We start from the raw sequence: 23,345 nt of genomic DNA, 5'->3' as shown, positions 1-23,345 counted from the left end.
TACTTGATGTATTACAAGAGGTGTTTTCCTGTAAATACAGAAGTATTATCCTCGCAAACCCTGGATTAAACTCGTATTCCATTACCGTATTCGACGTAATAACCGCCCTGCTCTAATACGCGCCCACGGCAATCTTTGCTAATATATTGGCAAGTAAACAATCCCAATTCCTTCCGATTGATCAATGTACACAAGATTTATTTATTCGTGTAAAATCCGCACTCGTGTGTTATATGCCCCCTTAATTATGGGCAATTGAATTCTGGAAAAATATATCTGTATATAATTAGCTCAGTAGCCCAAATTAGTCAAATGTTAAAAGCTGCCCCAACGGATTGTAGAATTTAGGGGATGTTCTTGTACATTATCATGATGCAGTTAGTAAATGTGTCAGGTTTGCATCCCGGCATTTAGCTACCGGTAGACTTGCTCAGAGGCAGATATTCGGCCCTTAAGTCTCCAGCAAATGTTAGGGCGGCCGGGTAGTCTAGTGGTTAAAGCGTTCACTTGTCACGCTGAAGACCCTGGATTGATTTCCGACATAGGTCCAATGTGTGTAGCCAATTTCTGGTGTGCCCCGCTGGATATTGCTAAAAGCAGTGTAAAACCATACTCTCACTCACTCACTCACTCACTCACTCACTCACTCACTCCAGCAAATGTCTGTCAAATTTCCCAATTTGAGTTGAAAACTCCCTAATTCCTCAGAATTTTCTGGAGCATTGAAATATCAAATTTTGAACAATATCAGAATATCTTAATTTGCCTGCGAAGGGAACTGAGTTTGAAATCCTAGATATATCACTAGCGTCCTGTGTATTACTTAATCCAAGTAGTAAATTCAGTACTGTTTCATTGTATTGACAAGTGATCCGGATTAGACAGAGGCCGGTTTGACAATTTCGATGTAAATTGCTCTTTGACCTTTAGCTGGCTACAAAGCAAGGAAAGATAATACGTTTCACAAACATGTAACCATCAGTTCTTTGTATTCAGACAGAATGATGCAAAAAGGTTCTTAAGCTCTGTACATGAGCTAGTTAAGTCTGAATAGAAAAAAAGTAGTTGTCTATCACACAGACATGTTGACAGAGTCTTCAGTTCATCAGATAATTGTGTTATCAGAAAACCCATGATTGGTACCCTCACAATAATGGAGTGGACATAACTCAATTTCCGCTTGCAGTACGATTTGCGTTTAATTGTTATGACTGTGGTTGTAGTGGTAACATGAAATGTAGAAATCCACACATACAGCGAGAAGGTTGATGTGATGGGGTAGTTGAGACAGTTGTAAAAGTATTGATCTATCGACATCAAAGCTGGCCACAGACCCATTGAAACAGGATCAAAATAGTCCTTGGTGTGTAGCTTTTTCAGCATCCCACTGCATACCGTAAAACCTCAGGCTTAGGTTATATTTTTACCAACTAGGTCGATGTATGTGTCCTCGATGAGGATTCCATGTTAGTATTGGGCCATTTGTAACTTCGGGGAGGGGCACCCAAAAGATTACCCCCAAAACGACAGGTCGGCTTGGCATCAGTATGATGTATCTTTGTGAGGTATCTATGTTAAAATAATTTGCAGCATGGTTTCTCACTGAAGGTAAAGGTTTTGATATTTTGCAAGCTGAGCATTTATGCATATCACATGTGACTTAAATGATACGCAAAGCCTACTCGTTCAACAGTTATTGCGAGTTTCATTTGGGGGTGACCTTTGACTATGCGCCTGTCAAATGGGTTCGCCTGTCGCATTGAGAGCTTTGCCAAAGACCATAGCAAAGAGGGGCGGTCGGGTACTTAGTTGTTAAAGCATTCACTCCTCACGTAGAAAACCCAGGGTTTGATTCCCGACATGGGTACAATGTGTGAAGCCCATTTCTGATGTCCCCCGCTGTGATATTGGTGGAATATTGGTAAAAGCGGTGTAAAACCATACTCACTCGCTCACCCATAGCAAAGACTTTGGGTTTCATCCCCACCCATGTATGGACAGAGGTAATGCTTAAAGAGACTAAACCTGGCAACATTATGTGAAAGGTTGGGATGTAACTGAATTACAGTTCAAGGTGGCATTATTCCCAACTCACTCCCTCTTTCACAGGTAACATGTCTTCGGATGTCCCAGTGTAGAGTATGATGTTATTTAGGCTTCAGTAATTGATTATTTCTCTGTGTGATTCCCTGGAATCGGTAAAGAAAATCTGGAGAGACACCAGAGGTCGAATAGCTGATAGTCAGTTTTCATGACTGACTACGGTGGTCAGTTTTACAATGTCCATTTCCTGGTCAGCGATGTAGGCAACTGCTGGTTGTACACAATCTTATCCCAGTCAGTCAAGCAAAAACTTGTTTATCGGTTGCCATGACAAATGTATTCATCAGATGAGAGAGTTCCCGGTCAGATTGAATTCCCCCTCCCAGCAGACAGTGATCTGCTGAATTAGTTGGCACCACAAAGGACTGTCCGACCACATGCAGAGCATGTTTCATATGGCCTTATGTTGGGACATCCTAGTGGTGGGGTGGGCTCTTTGTATGTGACAGGGGCTTATTGAAATTCGCTGTCTTGTTGGTAAAGATTGAGAAATATCAACTTCCTGTTTTCCATTTCTGACTCTGGTGATTAATCTCAGATTATCTGTAATAATCCAATTGAATATGAACATCTAGAACTGATGATATTGATATGATCATTGCCAAGGCGTCCTGATGACTGTGAATATCCATATTTGGGATTTATCACTTTAATATCTGTGTGAAGTGTAGGACATAGTGTTTTAGTTGACACTGTCACCATGGTAACAGGGTTAGGCCACATCAAGTTACAGAAGTGTTCTTTTGTAGATAATCATGATAATACAAATAAAGTTAAAATAAACAGATTTGTGTAATAACTCCCTCAGAAGGTAAACATAAATGAAGAGTTTCACAGGTAACGATGTGTTGTCTGTTACAGGTAACAATGATGTGTTGTCTGTTACAAGTAACAATGATGTGTTGTCTGTTACAAGTAACAATGCTGTGTTGTCTGTTACAAGTAACAATGATGTGTTGTCTGTTACAAGTAACAATGATGTGTTGTCTGTTGCAGGTAACAATGATGTGTTGTCTGTTACAAGTAACAATGATGTGTTGTCTGTTACAAGTAACAATGATGTGTTGTCTGTTACAAGTAACAATGATGTGTTGTCTGTTACTGGTAACAATGATGTGTTGTCTGTTACTAGTAACAATGATGTGTTGTCTGTTACAAGTAACAATGATGTGTTGTCTGTTACAAGTAACAATGATGTGTTGTCTGTTACTAGTAACAATGATGTGTTGTCTGTTACTAGTAACAATGATGTGTTGTCTGTTACAAGTAACAATGATGTGTTGTCTGTTACAAGTGACATTGATGTGTTGTCTGTTACAGGTAACAATGATGTGTTGTCTGTTACAAGTAACAATGATGTGTTGCCTGTTGCAGGTAACAATGATGTGTTGTCTGTTACAAGTAACAATGATGTGTTGTCTGTTACAAGTAACAATGATGTGTTGCCTGTTGCAGGTAACAATGATGTGTTGTCTGTTACAAGTAACAATGATGTGTTGTCTGTTACAGGTAACAATGTTGTGTTGTTGTCTGTTATAGTTAACAATGATGTGTTGTCTGTTGCAGGTAACAGTGAATTATTCGTTAGTTACAGGTAACGATGTGTATTTGTTACAGGTAACAATCAAATGTTTGTTAGTTACAAGATTCAATGTGCTCATTAATTATAGGCAACAATGATGTGTTCGTTAGTTACAGGTAACATTTATGTGTTTGTTAGAGGTCCCAATGTGTTTGTTACAGGGAACAATGATGTGTTCATTAGTTGCAGGTAACAGTGTGTTTGTTACAAGAAACAACATGTGTTCATTAGGTACTGGTAACAATGTGTGTGTCTGTTACAGGTAACCATGACATGTTGTCTGTAGAGATAATGGAATCTTGTTAATTACAGATGACAATGATTTTGTTAGTTACAGGTAACAATGATGTGTTAGTTACAGGTAACAATGTGTTTGTTTGTTACAGGTAACAATGATGTGTTTGTCACCATACAGCTGGGAAAGGAGAAGTATCAGACATCCACCATCAAGAACGCTCACAACCCAGAGTGGTTCGAGGAGTGTGATCTGTAAGTTAGACTGTTGCATTTTGCTTCTCTCGAATTCCAGAACTTATTTCATGAAAATATGGGGCGGTCGGGTAGCCTAGTGGTTAAAGCGTTCACTCATCATGCCGAAGACCAGGGTTCGATTCCCGACATGGGTACAGTGTGTGAAGCCCATTTCTGGTGTCCCCCGCCGTGATATTGACGGAATATTGCTAAAAGAGGCGTAAAACCATACTCACTCACTCACTCATGAAAATATACGAACCCATATAAATTATTGGGCATTTTCAAAATAGTATTCATTGTTCCATTGTTTATAATTTCCATCAATGTTTTTTTAAGCTAATTGATTTGTATCCTCCTGCATCTTGTCTGTTTGGTCCAGAATATCTGTGAATCAAATCCAAATGGTAACTGACTGTACAGTTAACGATGCAGGAGGAGATCAGGCCAGTATTGGATGTAAACATGTAATGCTTTCATCTGGCAGTCCCATCCCGCACATGCACTCTGAGATTGAGGTGAACATCTACCACCGAGGGGTCCTGTCTGATGACTTCCTGGGGTACGCCTCCATCCCCATGTGGGACCACAAGGTCGGAGAGAGGCCCAAGAGTCAGTAAGTAGGGGCCATAATTGGGGGAGGGGCATAGACGATAGAGGGGTTCTGTCTGATGACTTCCTGGGGTACGCCTCCATCCCCATGTGGGACCACAAGGTCGGAGATAGGCCCAAGAGTAAGTATGTAGGGGTCGCTAAAGAGAGGGCACATACCATATTTTGTGGATGCAAGTGTTTATGTAGACCTATTCAGAGACTGATATTCGGCCCCAAATCTGCAGCAATTGTCAGTATAAATTCCCAAATGGGAATTAAGAACTTCTCATGTCATATAATATAGGTAGATCTAGTATGATGGCATCGTAGAGGTGGCTTGTATTCCACTTATATGACCATGATAGATGAACAAGCTACATTTTACATAATTGTATTGAATGCAATGTTACAATTCAATGTTAAGATACCTCTGAAAATAGGAAAATAAGAAAATAAAAACTTTCCGATCTTGAACAAAATAAAAAAAATCCCAAATTGCCTGCCAAGCTTAGGGCACTTAGTAGAGAATCCTAGATAACGCCCTGGGGTGACAGTGTAGGGATCACTGGTGATATTCATATTAGAACTATCATATTATTGATTCTAGGTACTGTTAGCTATAGATATATCTATTCCACATCTTCACAAATTAGTTACGGTGATGATTTGTAAATGACCTGAGGCAATGAGGTCCAATTGAGTCCATATATACATGTCATTAGTCTTGGTGTCATCCGGGGTAAATTGCAGGTCTGAGATTTGTCCTCCAATTTGTGGCTTACATCTCGGACCTTGCCAAATATTATATGAGAGAATATTACCCCTAGAGGCACGGATGGTGAAATTATTTTCAGTAATTCTCACTGAACATTGTCACAGCGGGTCCATTTTTTTTATTGTTTGTGAAGAGACACATAGCAATGTGATGTCAAATAATTGAAGATGACGTTGTCCATTGTTCATGATGTCCTGACGATTTTATGTGACGTCTGAAATGAAGGCATCAGCTGTGATGCACTGATAACCACCACTGTCCTAGAAAAACACAGTCATCAGCTATGACGTTGTTTCTAGTGTGCAGTCATTCCGACCTTATGCCACAATAAGATTCAAATGACATCAACAATGCCGTCCGAATGATGGAAAAATAACCTGGTGCTCAGGAAGTGATATTAATGCACTAGTGCACATTCGATTTTTATGAACTCGGTTATGTCTAACCCTATTGGTAATATAGAGAATCTCACGAGTTGATAAAAGTGGGAAAACTCCGAGGCTCGCCAAGGATTTTTACCACTTTTATCAACGAGTGTTGATATATTTGATATCAAAAGACACGAGGGTGAGATTTTATTTATCATCCAACATCATTCTTCCAACTTTTTCAGTTTGTAGACAGTAATAAGCAGTGTCTTAAGTGTAAAAAGTACTGCTAACAGCTTCAGTAGCGGAGCCATTAGTAATGTCATTTGATTGTGAGGTCATGGTAACCAATGACGTCACAATGGTCTGCAAAGCATCGTGATGCAATTTCATTGCAGCGATATCTACAGTGTAGATATCGCTTGATCTCACGATCTTGATCTTACGATAAAAAAAAATAACATACTTGCAAATCAGAAATAGGAATAAATGTTCAAGGATTGGAACTTACATGATCATTTCATTTTGGACAGATAATCCGTCTTTCTTCATTGCATGTAGGTTATTATCAAATACTTTCACTCAAATGATCACTATTCCTGCAGATACCGTATGGCAATAGTCTTTACGATTGGTGTATGTCAATTTAATCTGTCCGAAGGGGCGGTCGGGTAGCCTTGTGGTTAAAGCGTTCGCTCGTCACACCGAAGACTCGGGTTCAATTCCCGACATGGGTACAATGTGTGAAGCCCATTTCTGGTGTCCCCTGCCGTGATAATGCTGTAGTAAATATTTCACAGCAGGTTCCAAAGGAAAAGCTAACTGAAGACACATGTTCGTAGGGGCTATTTTTAACAGTAATCTTGAAATGCTAATTACAGCATATATATTTGACTGACAAACAATTAGTAAATGATTTATTTCAGCAAGTGTATCTTCTTGTATCGATACAGAAAAAATGTATTGTGTATTGAATTGTTACATGGAAACTATTGTTGTATCATTTCCCCCCAAGTTATTTTGACGAGTTGTTCGTGACTAACCTCTGTGCAGGTGTGTTCTAAAGAGCTGTAGTCTCCCATCTCCCCAGAGAGGCAGCACTAGTTGTTGCACACATTAACTATTAAGTACATGCAGCACTTGTCAAGTGAATGTCTGATTACTGTTAAGTGCTGATGTTATCAATACCCTTTGTATAAGTAATGTCACTATCTCAATAATCTCCCTTTGGGGATTCTGGATACGAATTGGTCCCGAGCAATCTATGCCGGTTGTAGTAGGTCACTTAATGGATCGTGTGGTCAGACTCGGTGACTGTGTTGATATATGTCATGGTGCCCTAAAAACTGATGAAGAAGTAAGTATATACTCCGAAACATTGTGTTCCTCATAATAAAGAAGTTGACATCCATAAATTCTCTTCCTTATGTGTATCACTTCTAAATGCCTTTCAAAGACTTACATTGATTTTTCTGGTCTAGACTTGATTATTTACAAGCGACCATCAAATAGCTGGAGTATTGCTGAGACGTTGATGTGTTAAACAACAAATAAACGAGAGAAGAAACACTTTAATAATAAATGGGCCAATCTGGTCTGAAAAACAAGTGTTGTCTTTACAACATATGATTAATTCATCACCAGCTGAAAGACGTGAATGGGAGGCAATTGGATGATTAATCTTCCTGACAGGATTCTTAAAACAAGACCATCTATGAATTATTGATAAGAACTTTTTCTGTCGTTTGAAGAAATTGTAGAACTTCAATACCAGAATAGCCTAATTAGTGGCGTAATTGATATCTTTATGCGGAGTGCTAGTCAACATTCTCGTGTTGTTTTAATGGGAAATACATGTCGGAACTAAAAGTTGTTAACAAAGAGTATAATTGATATGGTAAAATTTGAATGAGGTTTGTATCGTGCCTTTGTTTCGAGCTGGTTGTTTATAGCAGTTTATGGAATCTGAAATGTTCAAGGTCAGACTTGCACTGAAAAATGTCCTCTAAGCAGACATGAACTGAAAGTTCTAGTGAGCTAATGTTATGATACCTAGTCTTCCGTAAGTTCATCTGTTAGGTGGGGAACAGTGTCAGAGGGGCCGCAATTCGTGAAATAATCTTGGACGTGACGTTAAACCTGTGACTTGGGTACTACCAGGCTAAGAGCACCCCCTCCTTTTCAAGTTTCAGATTCGTCTATGTCCACTTTTGATCAGGATAATTTTATCTTTCCATGATACACAAAACTGTTTGTCATATGTCAACAGTATATATAAATAAAATGACATATCTATTCATCCCTATCCACAGTTGAGTAGTATATATAATGTTCAGCAACACAGTCCTTCTTTCTCCTGGCTCTCTGATCACTTTGACAGGATTTTGTGATGACTCTATATTTAGCTGATACCTGTGTTGGAAATGCCCTTTTGTGTGATGACTAGTTTCTATGCATAGTCTTTAGTAAATGAATGTTATGTTTTGGATAAATACTGAACCAATGTGTCCTGCAGATGGGTGACGTTGAAGAACAAGCCGTCTAAGGGTCAGGACAACAAGTTGCGAGGGGAACTAGAGGTCAAGCTGACCTTTCACGTGGAGAGTCGGACGACCACGGGACCAGGACTTAAGAAACGGTCGTCTTCAATACGGAACTTGGCCAATGCCGTGGGTGAGAGACTTTGTAGTTGATAAGGACTCATGGATAGTGCTTACACATTAGGGCTGGGACGGGTATCTCAGGTACCCGGGTTGGGTGGGTATAGGACCCGGGTACCCACAGGACTACCCAGACCCATGGTTAGTGATATATTGTTTAGTGACAAAAAGCATCTGTAACTCTATGGTTACACTACAAGTCACAAATGTTCGCATTCCTTCTGACTTTTCATATCTTTGAATAGTTGAGTCAACTTCAGTGTATGCATGACCAGATTGTTTAATACATGTATCTAAAATCGATTTGCCAGTGCTATTGTTAAAAAATGCCCAATCGGACATTTGTACCTATCTCTTGAGACCAACAGCAGGTCCCTGGGTAGGGTTGGGTATATAGGGGGCTGGGTACCCAGGTAGTAAGTTCGGACTTGCCCCAGCCCTATAACACATGTTTTGAGGAAGAGGCAATTCCAGTTTTTCAGTTTTTGAAATTACTCTTTGCATGCAGTCATCTTCCGATATGAGATGAAACATCAGACAGCCACAGACAGCTGGAGTCACTGTGACCTCTCATTTGTTCATAGTTTATAATCAGCTGTTCTCACAATGTCTCTTAAGTCTTAAGTCAAGGGGCACAGAAAAGTCCATTTGGTTACATATCAAAAGATATGTTTAAAACATATATACCAATATCTTTCTTAATCACATACTCAAGGTAAGTGTACATTGTTTCATCATGATTTTTTTAACAAGGATTCAATCGCAAATCCAAAAACCCACTTAAACCAAGATGGTGGCCTCCATGAAACAGCTTCAGGTTTTCGTTTCAATCTCTTTCGATGAAAAAAAGATAAAACTTCACCTACACTTGCCTGTACATTTAGCATTATATGACGACCTCTTGCATGGAATGCAGTCATTCTTAATACTGTGATGTCTCAGGAATCTAAAAAAGACCCAATTCTAGACCCAAAACATTTATTCTCATCAGCATTTAAATGACATTTTTCACTGAGATTGGAATTGGCTTTTTTAAGAACAATATTACTGTTGATGATGCTTGAAACACTGATGATGATGGAAATAATGATGATGAGGAGGAGGAAGATGATGGTGATGATGATGATGATGATGATGATGATATTTCAGGTGACAAGCTAGGTCTGTCAAGAAGCAAATCTTTTCGAGAAAACAGAAAAGACCCAGAAGGAAGCAAATCTGATCGTCGTCAATGGCGACCAGGAACGGATCCCCTTTTTGAGGAAAATAAGGAGGTGAAAGGTCTTACTTAGCAATTATTGCATCACAACGACTTAATCAATTGACATTTGACTAAACAATAACAATTGACGAACAATCAGTTGACGAAAATAATTATCTGCATGCAACAATTATGACTGCTGTATTCCGTAACATTTGTTGCAGAAAATGTTGCATTTGTTATTTCCTTGATGCATTTTGTACAAACAGGTGTGCTCTACATATGCACAGAAATGCTTGTCTCATGGCATTACTACAGTATACCGATGGGGAATGAATATTGGGAATGTTTGTTTTCTTTCAACAGAAAGCCGGTGTCAGGAACATTTTGTAATTTTACAATTTTACAATTTTACAATTTTTGTTGAGCAAATCAAGGTCATTTCTTTAAGCAGTGGTTACAGTAATCACATTACTTAATAATTGCCTTTTGGCAGTATGACATGATGGAAGAAAACAATTTGTTATTGGAAACGTGAAAGTATTACAAACAATATACTGAGCAATGCTTCATGTTCAATTGTTTCTGTGCATACCGTATATCATAAGTAGTCTACACACATGGTGGCTGTCTACAGTACCTGTCTATCTCTGTCATATTCATGTACTCTTGATCTATATCTAATGTTGCAATACCTTCATGACTACTTTCATAAATGTATGTCATAATAAATATTTTTTGTCATTTTAATTCAGTAAAATGTAAATAATGTAATTGTCATGTTTTAATTAATTCAAAGGATGCTTGATTCTATTTATGAATGATTAATTGACAACAAATAGTTTAATGTACATTAAATCTGTTATGATTATGATCAGTTAACAAGTGACATGAACAGTTGTGTGCCAAATATTACAACTGGCCATGAAAGCCCACAGCTCTCTGTGTTCCGTGATACATAGAGAAATCTCATGATTTTATTCTTGCCCTAAAGTTATCATGAAGATCATTTTAACACTTTTGAAAATGTGTATCATATCTGGATGGAAATAGTATAGAAATACATAAAGCCACATTTATAGCAAGAACCATTCCCTTCTTAGTCTGTGGGGATTCTGGGTTAGTCCCTGGTAATGTATGTTAGTCACAAGAGGTGACCTAATGGACGGGGTGAAACTGGGTGACTTGGTTGGGGGGGTGTCAACATACCCTGAAGTCGTGGATCGTTGGTCACAGTACCAGTCACTGGATTGCCTGGTTCAGACTCGATTATTTCTTATTCAGGCCTGCGTTATAGCATGAATGTAGCCAATCTCATTAAAATCAGATCTTAGTTTTCGCTACTGCTAAACAGAGATCTGAGGACATCCCTTTACGAACTGCTGTTCGGAATACCCCGTGTTAAATATTTCGAGGTTGCATAATTAGAAAACACATTCAGACTGTCACTTTCATGATCTGGTAAGCGACGCTCTGACTGGTTGGATGAAAGGTCGTTCTGACGTGACCCGTAATGGGATGTCCTCAGATATTTGTTTAGCGGTAGCAAGAACTAAGATCTGATTTTAATGAGATTGGAATGTAGCTGGAATATTGCTGACAGTGGTGAAAAACAAGTCAACAAACACTAACATGTTTCCTTCTTTATCTTCTATTTGTTTGTTTCTTGTTTATTGCCTCATTAGTAATATTCCATGAATCTACCTCTCTAAAACAACTACATTTTTAGAAGGATTATGTGATAATGAACACTATGTGTTGCCAACTAATATATCACCAAATGTTACCATGGTTATAGTGTCAGCTAGAGATGTGAACGTTGCTGATGCTACACCATCTTCCCGAGGTTGTCTAGTTCGTTTCACGATTTTCATTGGACTATGCATAGACTCGTTAATCCAACCAAAATGTAACTCCAGAATACCAGTCTAATTCGGCAAGGGTGGGAACTGTACTTTTACAGTCAGTTAACTCCCTTGCCTCAGGAAGATGATGCTACACTGAAATAGCAGAAAACTGTGGATTTCATGGCTTGTTGACCTTGTGGCACATAGTGTAGTAATTGTATATTTACAACCACATATCATCCCTTAAAATGTACTAATATGTTTACATTCTCACTTTTGCACAGCCATACGTTATACCAGATGTTTAAATTCAGTTAAGGAAAGATCTTTTCGTGTGTGGAAATGTACAGTAACTGTGAGAAGTATTTGGACTGACAATAGCTATGACAAAGGGCAGACAATTCATAATTACCTCCCCTTCATCATAAATGTCTATCAGCATCTTTGTGATGGCGATATCAGTATGGCATGTAAATGTGAGATATGGTCCAGAAAATAACACTGATGATTTGAGACAAAATTAGAAATTTTGAACAGACTATTATATATAATCAACCAATTATGGCTGCCAATGACAATTTCGATAATAGTACCTCTGAATATTATGAATACACAATACCTCACTCTGACAGTATGGGTTCGAATCCCGGACGGGACTCAACCCCCAAAAATGTATGAGAATCTGTAAGTGTTATACCAAATATAACGTTTGTTACATACGAATAGTATGTTTTGATTTAGTTCCTGATTAATGATAAATGATAAAATAAAAAATTTAAAAATGGATCAATTATCTTATAGGAACAACAAAAAAACATTTACTCCTTACAATTAATAAACTATTTAGTATACATCTGTTAACATCCTGTTATTTTCTGGACTTGTGTATGTTACCATGATAACCACCATCATGCTCTAGGTATCCCTCACTCACTCTATACATGTGACCACTGTCTAGGCCAACTCTGCGTACCTGCGTCGGACGTCTAGCTCGCACCCTAACCTTCGCCATGTCGGACAATCACCCAGCAATAATTTCCCAGCGCTCGATGTCGAGCGATCTAGCTGGACACCTAACGATCAGTCCGGGGTTGGTATATGCATAATTAACATTCTTGGATGCTGTTTCAGCCCTAGCAGTACTTGGTTTAATGTGGTGGCGGGTGGCATGTTTTCAGGGTTTTCGTTTTTTTTATGTCATTATCAGTGTTGTACTTCTATAAGTGAGTGATTTGGGTTCAAGTTATATCATGGCTTGTCAGCTTAATGTGGGAGGAAAGCCCAAAATGATGCAGGTCTCAGATGCTATAACCACTTCGGTGAAACCCACAAGCACGGGTATGGTGCTAACAAACCTAGAAACATAATCAGTGAGAACCCGGATTCATACCCATGGTCATAGACAAGTGGAAGGCTGACCCAAAATAATATAGTGATATATTAAAGGTAGACCATATATTGTCTTTTTGGAAGATATGTGACATTATTACTTCATAGTTCTGATTTGGATTTGTAAACTTGGAAATTGAATTTGGCCAACTCTTTTGGTCAGGACATTTTTGGAAAATCACTGAAGTAAATCAATCCTTTGTTGCGCCATGCTTGTTGTGGTGCTTACCAGGAAAGATCAGCTGGTTACAGTATTTGGCTTGGCAGAATGTATGTCATGCTAGCACAGCAATCTGAACACATGCTCATGCTATCAACCAATGGTTTGTCTGGCCCAGACTCAATGATTTCCTTGCCACTGACTGCAGGGTAAGTCAACATTCACTTGCTTAATAGAATTAGGAGACAATTTGCCAAATTGTCTTCATGATAAGAATCTGAAAGTTGTTCTGTGTTTCTACAAGCATTCACTTCAGCATTGTGTGTATGATTTCATGTAGGCCTAAACTCACTTCTCTCTATATTCTGCATGAGTAACATGTGCATGTATTGTATATCTCGCCTATGTAGTTAACCTTATGTTTGCATGTGCAGCTGTTATCCTGTCCTAACCAATATGGATGGGGACACTAATAGCATGAAATGGAAAAAAGAATTATGAATGTATTTGTTGGTGATTGGTAATAACATTTCTTTCATGATTTATTTTGCAGTTTTTGAAGGCATTATCCTCTCTAGACATCAGATTTATTGTGTGTGGATGTTAGTTTATAGAGACGATTTTATGTATGCTTCACTCTCTCTCTGCACGGCCATTTTGAATCTTGTCTCTGTGGTGGTTATGTTGTAGTTTTCCAGATCTTGTTTGTAGTCCCTAGCACTCCATATTGTCATGAGCTGGTCAGTGGGGGTCAGCTGGTCGCAGTGTGTTACAAGGCTGGTTGACCCTGTGGGGATTCCTTGTTCGAATAGGTTCCCTGAAACTTGTGCTGGTCGAAGAGGTGACCAAATTGATTGGGTGGCCAGACTCGGTGACTTGGTTGATAGTTTGTCTTCGTACCCGACCATGCAGATCGTTGTTCACAATATCCATCACTGGATTGTCTGGTCCGGGCTCGATTATTTACAGGCTGCCATCATATTAACTGTAATGTTGCTGAGTGGCGTTAAACAAACAAACAAACAAACCAGGCTGGTTGTATGTCCTCATTCCCTAATAATTTACAGGATGTTGTGATATAACTGGGATATTGTTGACCACACCGTAAAACAACAATAATTCACATGCATTTATTCATGTAGTCTACAAAATATTTGCCCCCTTGAAGCAAGGGTCATGTAAATGCTGCAATTATATATGTATACATTGATGATGATGATGATGATGATGATGATGATGATGATGTCTGTGTACAGGAGTCGCTGTCTCGGAGCTACAGCATGTCGGCAGCCTACATCAAATCCATGTCCCTGGACCGTGGCAGCCGCAACATCAACAACAACCACACCCACTCCCAGGATTTTGTACAGGGTGAGGCAATTATCATGTCATGTGTTAGTCATGTATATACATGTATAGCATATATGATGCTTAGGTTGTTTTGAACTGCATATGTATTGCATATACACGGCATATACCCTTCATAATGCATACCGGGACATCATACAGATGAAATGTAATGTATATATATCATATGCTGTGTAAAACCCATATACATTTTCCAAATATGCATATGCTGCATAACATGCGTATACCATATATATAAAATGCATATATGTACATACATCTTCCCGTGAAGATCCGGGTTAGAACAGGTCTTCAGCAAACCATACTTGTCATAAAAAGCGACTATGCTTGTCATAAGAGGCAACTAACGGGATCAGGTGGTCAGACTACATGGACTAGCTGACTTGGTTGATGCATGTCATTGTATCCCAATTGTGTAGATCACTGGATTGTCTGGTCTACACTTAATTACAGATCACCGTCATATGGTATCCCAATAGTGTAGATTGATGCTCATGATGTCAATCACTGGATTGTCTGGTCCAGACTTGATTATTTACAGACTGCGGTCATATAGCTGGAATATTGCTGAGTGTGGCATTAAACAACAAACAAAGAAAACAAAGCATACATCATTAATGATACAAAACGGTTTGTATCCAGCAGCCATGAATCGTCAAGTCATGATGTAGTTGACTGTGTTGCATCCCTTAAACTGGTTATGTGTGCCACACTGTGGCTGTGGGTTTGAATCCACTATTCACCCAGACTATGGTTCTAGTGTGTCAGCTTACCTGTGCTTGTGAGTTCCACCAAAGAGGTTAAGGTCTAACTAGCAACACCGATCTGACATGTGATATAATTATTTTAACTGTTCAAAGCAAACCAAACTCACTCACTCACTCACACTGTTGTAGCCACAGACACCCCACCGGCAGCTCTGTACTTGCCGGGAAACAGAAGAAGCTGTGTGGAGTTCTCCCACTACACTCTCCCACCACCTCCGTACAACCCACAGCAAGTGTCCCAGGACGATACAGCCATAATAATGCATGGCCCCATGCGTACCCTTGCCCCTCGAACACAGCTGGGTTCTACCTCCTCGTACGTGGAAGCCATCAAGAAACGCGAACGATCGTTGTACGAGAGTATTAAGGAACGAACTGAACCTGAGGAGTCGTCCTCGTCAGATGAGGTCGATGCTGGTTTGGCCCGAGCCAGACCACGGCGTCTTTTTCTCCGGGACTTTAATCGGGAAAACGATGCGGATGTGGAGAGTATGAGTGAAGTGCCAGTGAAACAGGGGGTGATGCAGAACGGGACTGGGGAATCAGGGGAGACAACTTCGGGCCCTAGTGTAGGGAATACTGGAGATTCGGTTGCTGAAAATGGTCACAGAGATTCACGCCCGGAAGGGATGCCTAATGGGCATACACGGCCGGAATACGATCAGCACCATCCCTCTAATAGCAGGAAGGTTGTGTCAGTCAGGGATGACCTGTCAAAAACCGTGCAGTCTCTGAGGAGGGAGAATAGTCAGGGGGAGGTTGCCCTCAGAAAGAAGTCCAAGAAAGACAGGATCAGGAAACTCAATAAACAAGGTGAGGAAACATTATTGACAAGATTGAGGGGTTAGTGACTCAGCCATCGTAGGCCATGCATTAGGACCCTGTGATCATTTTGAATCCCACGTTTGCCCAGATTTTGTTCCTCAGTTTGTTCTCACCAAACCCTCATGGGTTTTCAGAAAAGTGGTAAACTTGCTGAAATATTTCTGAAAGGAATAAACACAATACTCACTCAATAAGGATAGAAATTAGTACAAACTGTGTTGTTGTTTTATTATTACTGTTGTTGTTGTTGTTGTTATTATTTAATTGTTATCAAGGTTGTGAAAGCGTTCTCAACATGTAGGCCCTTTAAGAAGCCATAGAACATTTCTTTCGTTCAATAACTTGACTTCCATAGCTATATTGCCATGGTTATTAAGGAGTTTATTAGAATAATTTTCTACTGATAACAAAAAAGTGAAAACCTGAAAGCATGGTGATCTGGTCAATTTGAAATAGGATTTTGGTCATTGGTATTCTTTTTATGTTTGTCAGAACAAATGTTTTACACCCAGGATTGAACTCTATCTTTGGTAGTTACAAAGACAATAGTCTAATCAATCAATCACAGGTGTGTTCGTGTTCATCTCATCCTAAGTACTTTTCAAGATCAGACAACTCATGTGACCACCATGGCTTCATCAGTTAGTTTGTTAGTGTGTACTGCTTACAGGATCCAGTCTTCAGCAACCCATGCTTGTCCCTTGTGAATATCCGGATTTAGAATTGATCTTCAGCAACCCATGCTTGTCATAAGAGGCGATTAACGGCATCGGGTGGTCAGGCTCAGTGACTTGGTTGATGCATGTCATTGTATCCCTGTTGCGTAGATCACTGTAAATTGTCTGGTCCAGACGTGATTATTTACAGTCTGCCGTCGTCGTATAACTAGAATATTGCTGAGTGTGGTGTTGAAAAACAAACAAGCAACAGTTTTACTTACGAGTAACCAACATACGCAATGAAGCTTATGGAGTTTGTTGTCACTGTAAGATCACCTTGGTCCCCATGTGAAGTTTGTGGATCTGTCCTGCAGGCCGGCGGTACACAGTGCAAGGCCTGGACTTCCGGCCCCCGGGGCTGTATGATGACAGCTTCTCCGACATGAGTGACACCACCAAACACAACACCCCCAACATCGCCCACGAGGACCTCATGGCCATGTACAGAAACCTCACCAAAGACGTAAGCTGGCCATTTTCTTAAATGTTCTCACAAACAAGATGCTAGATTTTGTAGTTAACAAAAAGATATTCTCTTGACAAAAACCCCACGTCCCGTGCACTTGAAACACAAATTCACTCTCGCACTCATTTTTTTAAGTAGGCTCATTTGTCGTTCATACAAGGTTGACATGAATCTCTTTTGTCACTTATTTGTTTGTCATATATGACATGTAGTTGTTGATCCTAAGATGCGACCAAATGGATCGGGTTTTAAGACTAGGTAGGTGTCTTGGTTCAAAGTGTGCCTTCGTGCCCCAACAGCGTTGATCGTTGTTCACAATATCAATCACTGGTTTGTCAGGTCTCAGGATTATTATTTGATTATTTACAGACCAGCGATATATAGCAGGAATATAACTTGAGTGCATCATTAAACAACAAACAAACACACAAATAAACAACCGTGTGGTAATTGGTGCTGATGTTAGACTGCCATAGACTAGAGCTGACTATGTTCAAGAAAACTGAATAACCTCCCCTGTGCATTGTCTCCCTTGTTTCAGGAACTTGTCCATATAGTCATCCAGAACAAAGCACAGATGATTCGTAAAGATCGCTACATAGGTGACCTTGAGAACTACATCGATGACCTTCTTGTCCGTGTGATGGAGACCCAGCCACGACTGTTACACCGAGCACGCCCACCCAGACGTTAACTGCCATGCTAACTGCCATATCGAACTAACACTGCTCTACCATACAATATCATCATGAACATAGTGATATGGAAATAAGAATATCTGTGTTTTGACACAGTTTGTTGTGAATGTGAAGACCGCAATACAGTTGACGGGATGTCAAATTTTATGTAAGACTTTTTAAAATATCAAAAAGGATTGATGCATCAGCCAATGGTGAATGAGTTATGGTATAATGTGAGATGTGGAACACCAGGGAGGAAACAGTTCCATGATGAACCGGTGCTCTGCGATATTAATGTCAACTATATGATACAGGATTTGCTTAATTCTGTATTAGTGCGAATAATTTCATAAATTGTTCCAGTTACCTGTAAAACATTGCCAGGTCACCTTTATTCTGTTACATCAAACTAAGAATGTTATTGTCATGGATACTCCTAAATGGTGCATTATAACACATATAGTGTCGTGAAAAATGTATTGCAATTCATCTCCCCTGGTTGGATGTATCACACTTCAGTGTATAACTTCAGTCATGTATTCTCATCACCATCTTCCTGAGACAAGGGGCTTAACTGACCTTAAAAGTCCAGTTTCCACCCTTGCCGAACTTGGCTGGAAATTCCAGGCTCAATCATAGTGCCGCCAGTGGCTATTACGAGTTATGTCCCTTCTGTGTCCCTCCTATTGACCAATCAGATTCCATCACTTGCATTGTATCAAACAAAATGGTGGCACTCTGTCCAGGCAATCTGTTGGATAATCAAGGTCTATATTGTGAAAAAAAGAGGCTTACCATACGAAGTTTAAGTTAAAAACATGAATTGATTTGCAAAATATCTGTCGTCTCCCAGTACTCAGTAAACATGCTTTGCAAACCCTGCAGTCGACCAAAATCTGCATGTTGAAATCCATGTTGTGCACGAACCGGATGTCCAGTTAATTTCGCAATTTTGATTGGTCTATGCATTGACTCGTTCGTCCAACCAAACTGTAACTCCGGAATTCCAGCCTAGTTCGGCAAGGGTGGAAACTGGACTATTATAGTCATGCCCTTGCTTCATGAAGATGTCATCACTGACTATTCAGAAAATTCATACACAGAGGGCATGAAAACTGACCTCCAGCTGGTGTTAGTGACGCTCATGTGTCATCGGTCATTCTGTTACAAGAAAAAAAATCCACATTACCTAAAAAAAGAAAGAATGTGTCATAATAACGACCAATGTGTTAGTGCTCCATTAGAAGTCTCCCTCACATCCTCATGAGGATAGGAGTGTTTAAAAATTGGGTGTCCTGAGATCCTCCGCTGCTGTGGTGTTTTAACAAAGAGACCCTATGTTTTAACGTTTACTATTAGGGTGATGACAAGTGTCCCTCAATTTTGTCCTGGCACATTTATGTTGCTAATGAACCCTATGTGGATTCCAGGTAAAACTTTGTCCCTAGAAACATTTGCTGGTGATTGCCATCAGGACTTCTGTTTTAATACCAATCATTGGTTTGTGTGTGCAGAGAAATAGCTGGAAAATTACAGAGTTAATCTATTGAATACCAAATAAGAATATCGGCTGGCTCATCAGCTAGCCATGAACCAAGGGACAAGTGGATGAGTCAGTCATGACGCGTGATTTCGAAGTACGTGTACAGGGAACGTCCTGAAACCTGCTGTAAGCCAGTGCTGAACAAGTGAACCGAATCTCGGGATTTACTTTCATAAACATTCCAAGAGAACAAATATCACTTTTTATGTTTTTATGTGTTTTTTCTCAACGACCACATCCCAGTAAGGAAGGAAGTCCAATGCTCACATTAAGTCAGACATTATTTATATCATGCATGATGCATATTTTTGTATATGTTTACGGTTTCCTGTGTTGTCCACAAGACCTAGGTCATTGTGACCTCTACAGCCCTGAGTGTCCTGTGATGTCAACAAGACCAAGGTCAATGTGACCTCTACAGCCCTGAGTGTCGTGTGTTGGTCAGTGCTTACTAGTGTGTTACAGTCTCGCCTTCAGACTCATGATTCAGCATTTTACTTTACATGTGGATATGAATTGAATTTTATTCATCAAGCACTTGCTTTTTAATTGCATTTTTTAATTACTTTTTTTTAATTAGGTCGATACAAAGTCTTATGATTCTGATTTTTTTGTTTTGCCAAAAGCACAATCCAAGGGCGTAGTTAACTTTTTTTGACAAAATATTTGTACAAGTATCACTTGTCCCCAACTTGATTCAAATAAAACTGTTTTCTATAAAAAACCTAGGGGGCAACTGCCCCCGCCCCCTGGCTGGCTATTGCACTGCAATGTAGTGTGATTACATTTTTATTCTATTTTCTTTGTGTGTGTATGTGTTTTAGGGGAAGGGGGTGGCAAGATAGCATAATAGCTTTATATTACTATTTCACCTGGGGTTGGCACATTAGAGTTACATATTGAAAACAAGCCAGATCCTGTGTTCTAAAATTTACTAGAAAAAGGTTCATGTTTTGATCAACCATCACAATGGTTTTGGAAAGAAACAAATCTGAAAAACAAGTAACTACAAAAGAAGGCCTCAGTTATGAAATGAACTTTTGGATAATTTTTCCAAATTTAATTTTTCCATTAAGTTAGAAAAGCACAGGAGCCTGCTGAATGTTGGGTGATGGGACTACAGTAAAGCTAGGTTATGTGGGTGTGTTGTCTGAACATCAGGGAGGGGAAAAACACATACCAAATAATACACCTGTCGTGCACAGTATGTCAAAATTTGGAAACCTAGCTGAAAGGGCAATTGAATTAAAGAGGGGTTATAGTCCAACTTACAGGCCTACAAGTAATCTGACAGTTAATGAACCCCCACAGAGACAGTGTTGCAGCTTCACACCTGGCACTAGAACTAATCACATTTTGCCATAGAGGACTGCGGGGGTTGCTAAGTGTATGGATTGACTGATGTAATGGTGGGAGGTGGGATGCTCTGTCATAGCGGCCTGAGCTTTATATGTTTTGGCCAAGACAGAAAAATATTTTGTGACATGTAGTTTTTATTACGACCAGGGTAACAATATATGTTGACGTCTAATAAACTAAATTAGGCCATGTTGGTAAATGTTTTGGTTTTATGGAAGAGTGAAGCAAGTCTTTTTTCTTTTTTTTTACCAGGATATATTTTGTTGGGGTAATAATTTCACATTCTCCCTGCGATTGATTCATAGATGGTTTAGAAGTCTCGACAGATGAAGGGGGCACAGGTAGGGCCAGCTATCTTAAGGCCTACAATTTGCTGTGCAGAGTTATGTCCCTTTGGTGTGCAAGAATCCTGTGATCAGGGGTTTCAGTCTTATATTCACCTCGTTTATGATTATTGGCTTCTTAACCCGGTCGGGTAGCCTGTTGGTTAAAGCATTCACTCATCACGCCGAAGACCTAGGTTCGATTCCCAACATGGGTTCAATGTATGAAGCCCATTTCTGGTGTCCCCCGCTGTGATATTGCTGGAATATTGTTAAAAGCGGCGTAAAACCATACTCACTTTCACCAATGCTGTAAATGGCCAAGACCATCAGTTTGAGGTTTACGCTCAAATTTTGTTGACACACCACGATATAACCCAGAGTTGGATTATGTATTCATGAATATGTTGAAGTACCTAAAATGTGCCTTCCAAAACAACAGATGTTTTTTTATCTGGTAAACAATCATGATGCATAATCAGGACTTTGACATTCCACATGTAAGTGTGCCTTCCGTGAACATTTATTTCTTGAAACAGTTATTTTGCAAATTGTCATTTTTTGTGTGGATTTATGTACAGATATTATTTTTTATTTATATTTTGTGGTCATTCGGCAAGAGCCAGTAACATCATACAAACCAAAGTCAGATATTTCTGTGAGCTATTTGAATGTCTGTGTATTGTGTTGCTGTAATGTCAAGGTCAAGGTCAAGGTCATGGACTATTGACCCATATAGATAGAAAATACTCAAGACTACCTTTTCATTTACTGGTTGTAAATAGTCATCAGTTTCAAATCACCCCATATGTGAAAACTGTACGTGTGATTTTCTTTCATTCATGGTGTCCAATGTGAATAGATATTTTTTGAGTGAAACAATGTGATTTCCTGTGAGATTGATACAGCAACTGATATCTGTGTATTAGTCTTGCCATGTTTATAAGTTTGATAGACAAGGAATATCTGATCTCACAACATCATAATGAGTGCCATATAGATGTTTAGATAGAACACCGGTTTTGATAAATTGTTCTTTATTTCGTAGTCCATACTCTCTTTAATTCTAAAGGAATAGTCACTTATTACGTACTGGTATTCAAAAGCTCCTGTTCTTAATCCCAATGTATGAGATAAGCTAGTCCTATCTATAGCAATACGTATGGAGGTACCTACGCATAATATACAGATATTTGCTGGAGAAAATCCCATGATCCTTTTTCATTAAGAACCAGTGTTAAGTATACCTTTATACAGTAAGTAATGTATATTTTGGACAGGCTCATTGTGTAACATACACATTTGAGATTTTTAATGATCTGATTTTTTAATTTGTATGTTTTGACTTGTTTCTGCTTTTACTTATTTATTCGTCCTCTGTGCAATCTATCACTTGTTTATACGACACGTTCTCTGTATATATTAGTTCAGGTCCATACAAGATTACACAACCCTCTTCGTGTATGTGTGATATATAAGTGCAGGTCTACACAAGTGCTTCACAACAGACCTGGTCAATCAATAGAGCTCCAGTTATCTTTTAATAGTTATGTTATTATTTTTGAAGCTTCCAGTTTCATATCAAAGAGTCCTTGAAGACATTGTTTCTACACATGATGCAGTGTTCAACATTGTTACTGTTTATAATGTGCATTAATAACAGATAATGATATTTTGGTGATGACTCTTATCATTAGGGCTGAGACAAGTCCAAATTTACTACCCGGGGACCTGACCCCTATTACCCGACCCCCTATTACCCTACCCCCTATTACCCTACCCTACCCTACCCTACCCTACCCTACCCAACCCCACCCCACCCCACCCCACCCCACCCCACCCCACCCCACCCCACCCGAGTACCCACTGTAGGTCTCAAGAGTTGGACTCAAAATGTCCAATTGGGAATTGTTTTACCGGAGCCCTGGCAAAAACTATTTATATATGCGTATAAAACAATCTGGTCTTGCATACACTGAAGTTGACTGAAGCTTTATCTTTATTCAAACATATAAAAGGAATGCGTGCATAGTCAGAAAGAAATGCGAACATTACCATCTTGTAGTGTAACCTTGGAGTTTTATTGTTGTTGTCATTAAACAATATGTATCATGTGACTATAACAGTACCTGAGTTACCTGTCCC

At 39.4% G+C, this 23,345-nt stretch overlaps 1 protein-coding gene across 2 annotated transcripts in view; it reads left to right on the top strand.

The window, feature by feature from the left end:
• Positions 1-19,429, top strand: part of LOC139467038 (rab11 family-interacting protein 1-like) — a 65,223-nt gene extending 45,794 nt beyond the window's left edge. The window contains exons 4-12 of one of the 2 annotated variants that reach the window (XM_071248748.1): positions 4,072-4,174; positions 4,644-4,772; positions 8,409-8,566; positions 9,703-9,827; positions 12,560-12,691; positions 14,407-14,521; positions 15,415-16,098; positions 17,144-17,292; positions 17,837-19,429. In XM_071248748.1, the coding sequence (XP_071104849.1) occupies positions 4,072-4,174; positions 4,644-4,772; positions 8,409-8,566; positions 9,703-9,827; positions 12,560-12,691; positions 14,407-14,521; positions 15,415-16,098; positions 17,144-17,292; positions 17,837-17,989 (1,748 nt within the window). In that variant the 3' untranslated portion in view covers positions 17,990-19,429. The remainder of the gene's footprint in view (positions 1-4,071; positions 4,175-4,643; positions 4,773-8,408; positions 8,567-9,702; positions 9,828-12,559; positions 12,692-14,406; positions 14,522-15,414; positions 16,099-17,143; positions 17,293-17,836) is intronic. The other variant, XM_071248749.1, reaches the window with a different exon arrangement.
• Positions 19,430-23,345: the final 3,916 nt, after the last annotated feature.

Source organism: Haliotis cracherodii, unplaced genomic scaffold, assembly GCF_022045235.1.
Source record: "Haliotis cracherodii isolate W230 unplaced genomic scaffold, xgHalCrac1.p SCAF_19, whole genome shotgun sequence".
Taxonomy (NCBI): domain Eukaryota; kingdom Metazoa; phylum Mollusca; class Gastropoda; order Lepetellida; family Haliotidae; genus Haliotis; species Haliotis cracherodii.
Note: the sequence above shows the minus strand (reverse complement) of the source record. Positions and strands in the feature narration are given on the sequence as shown.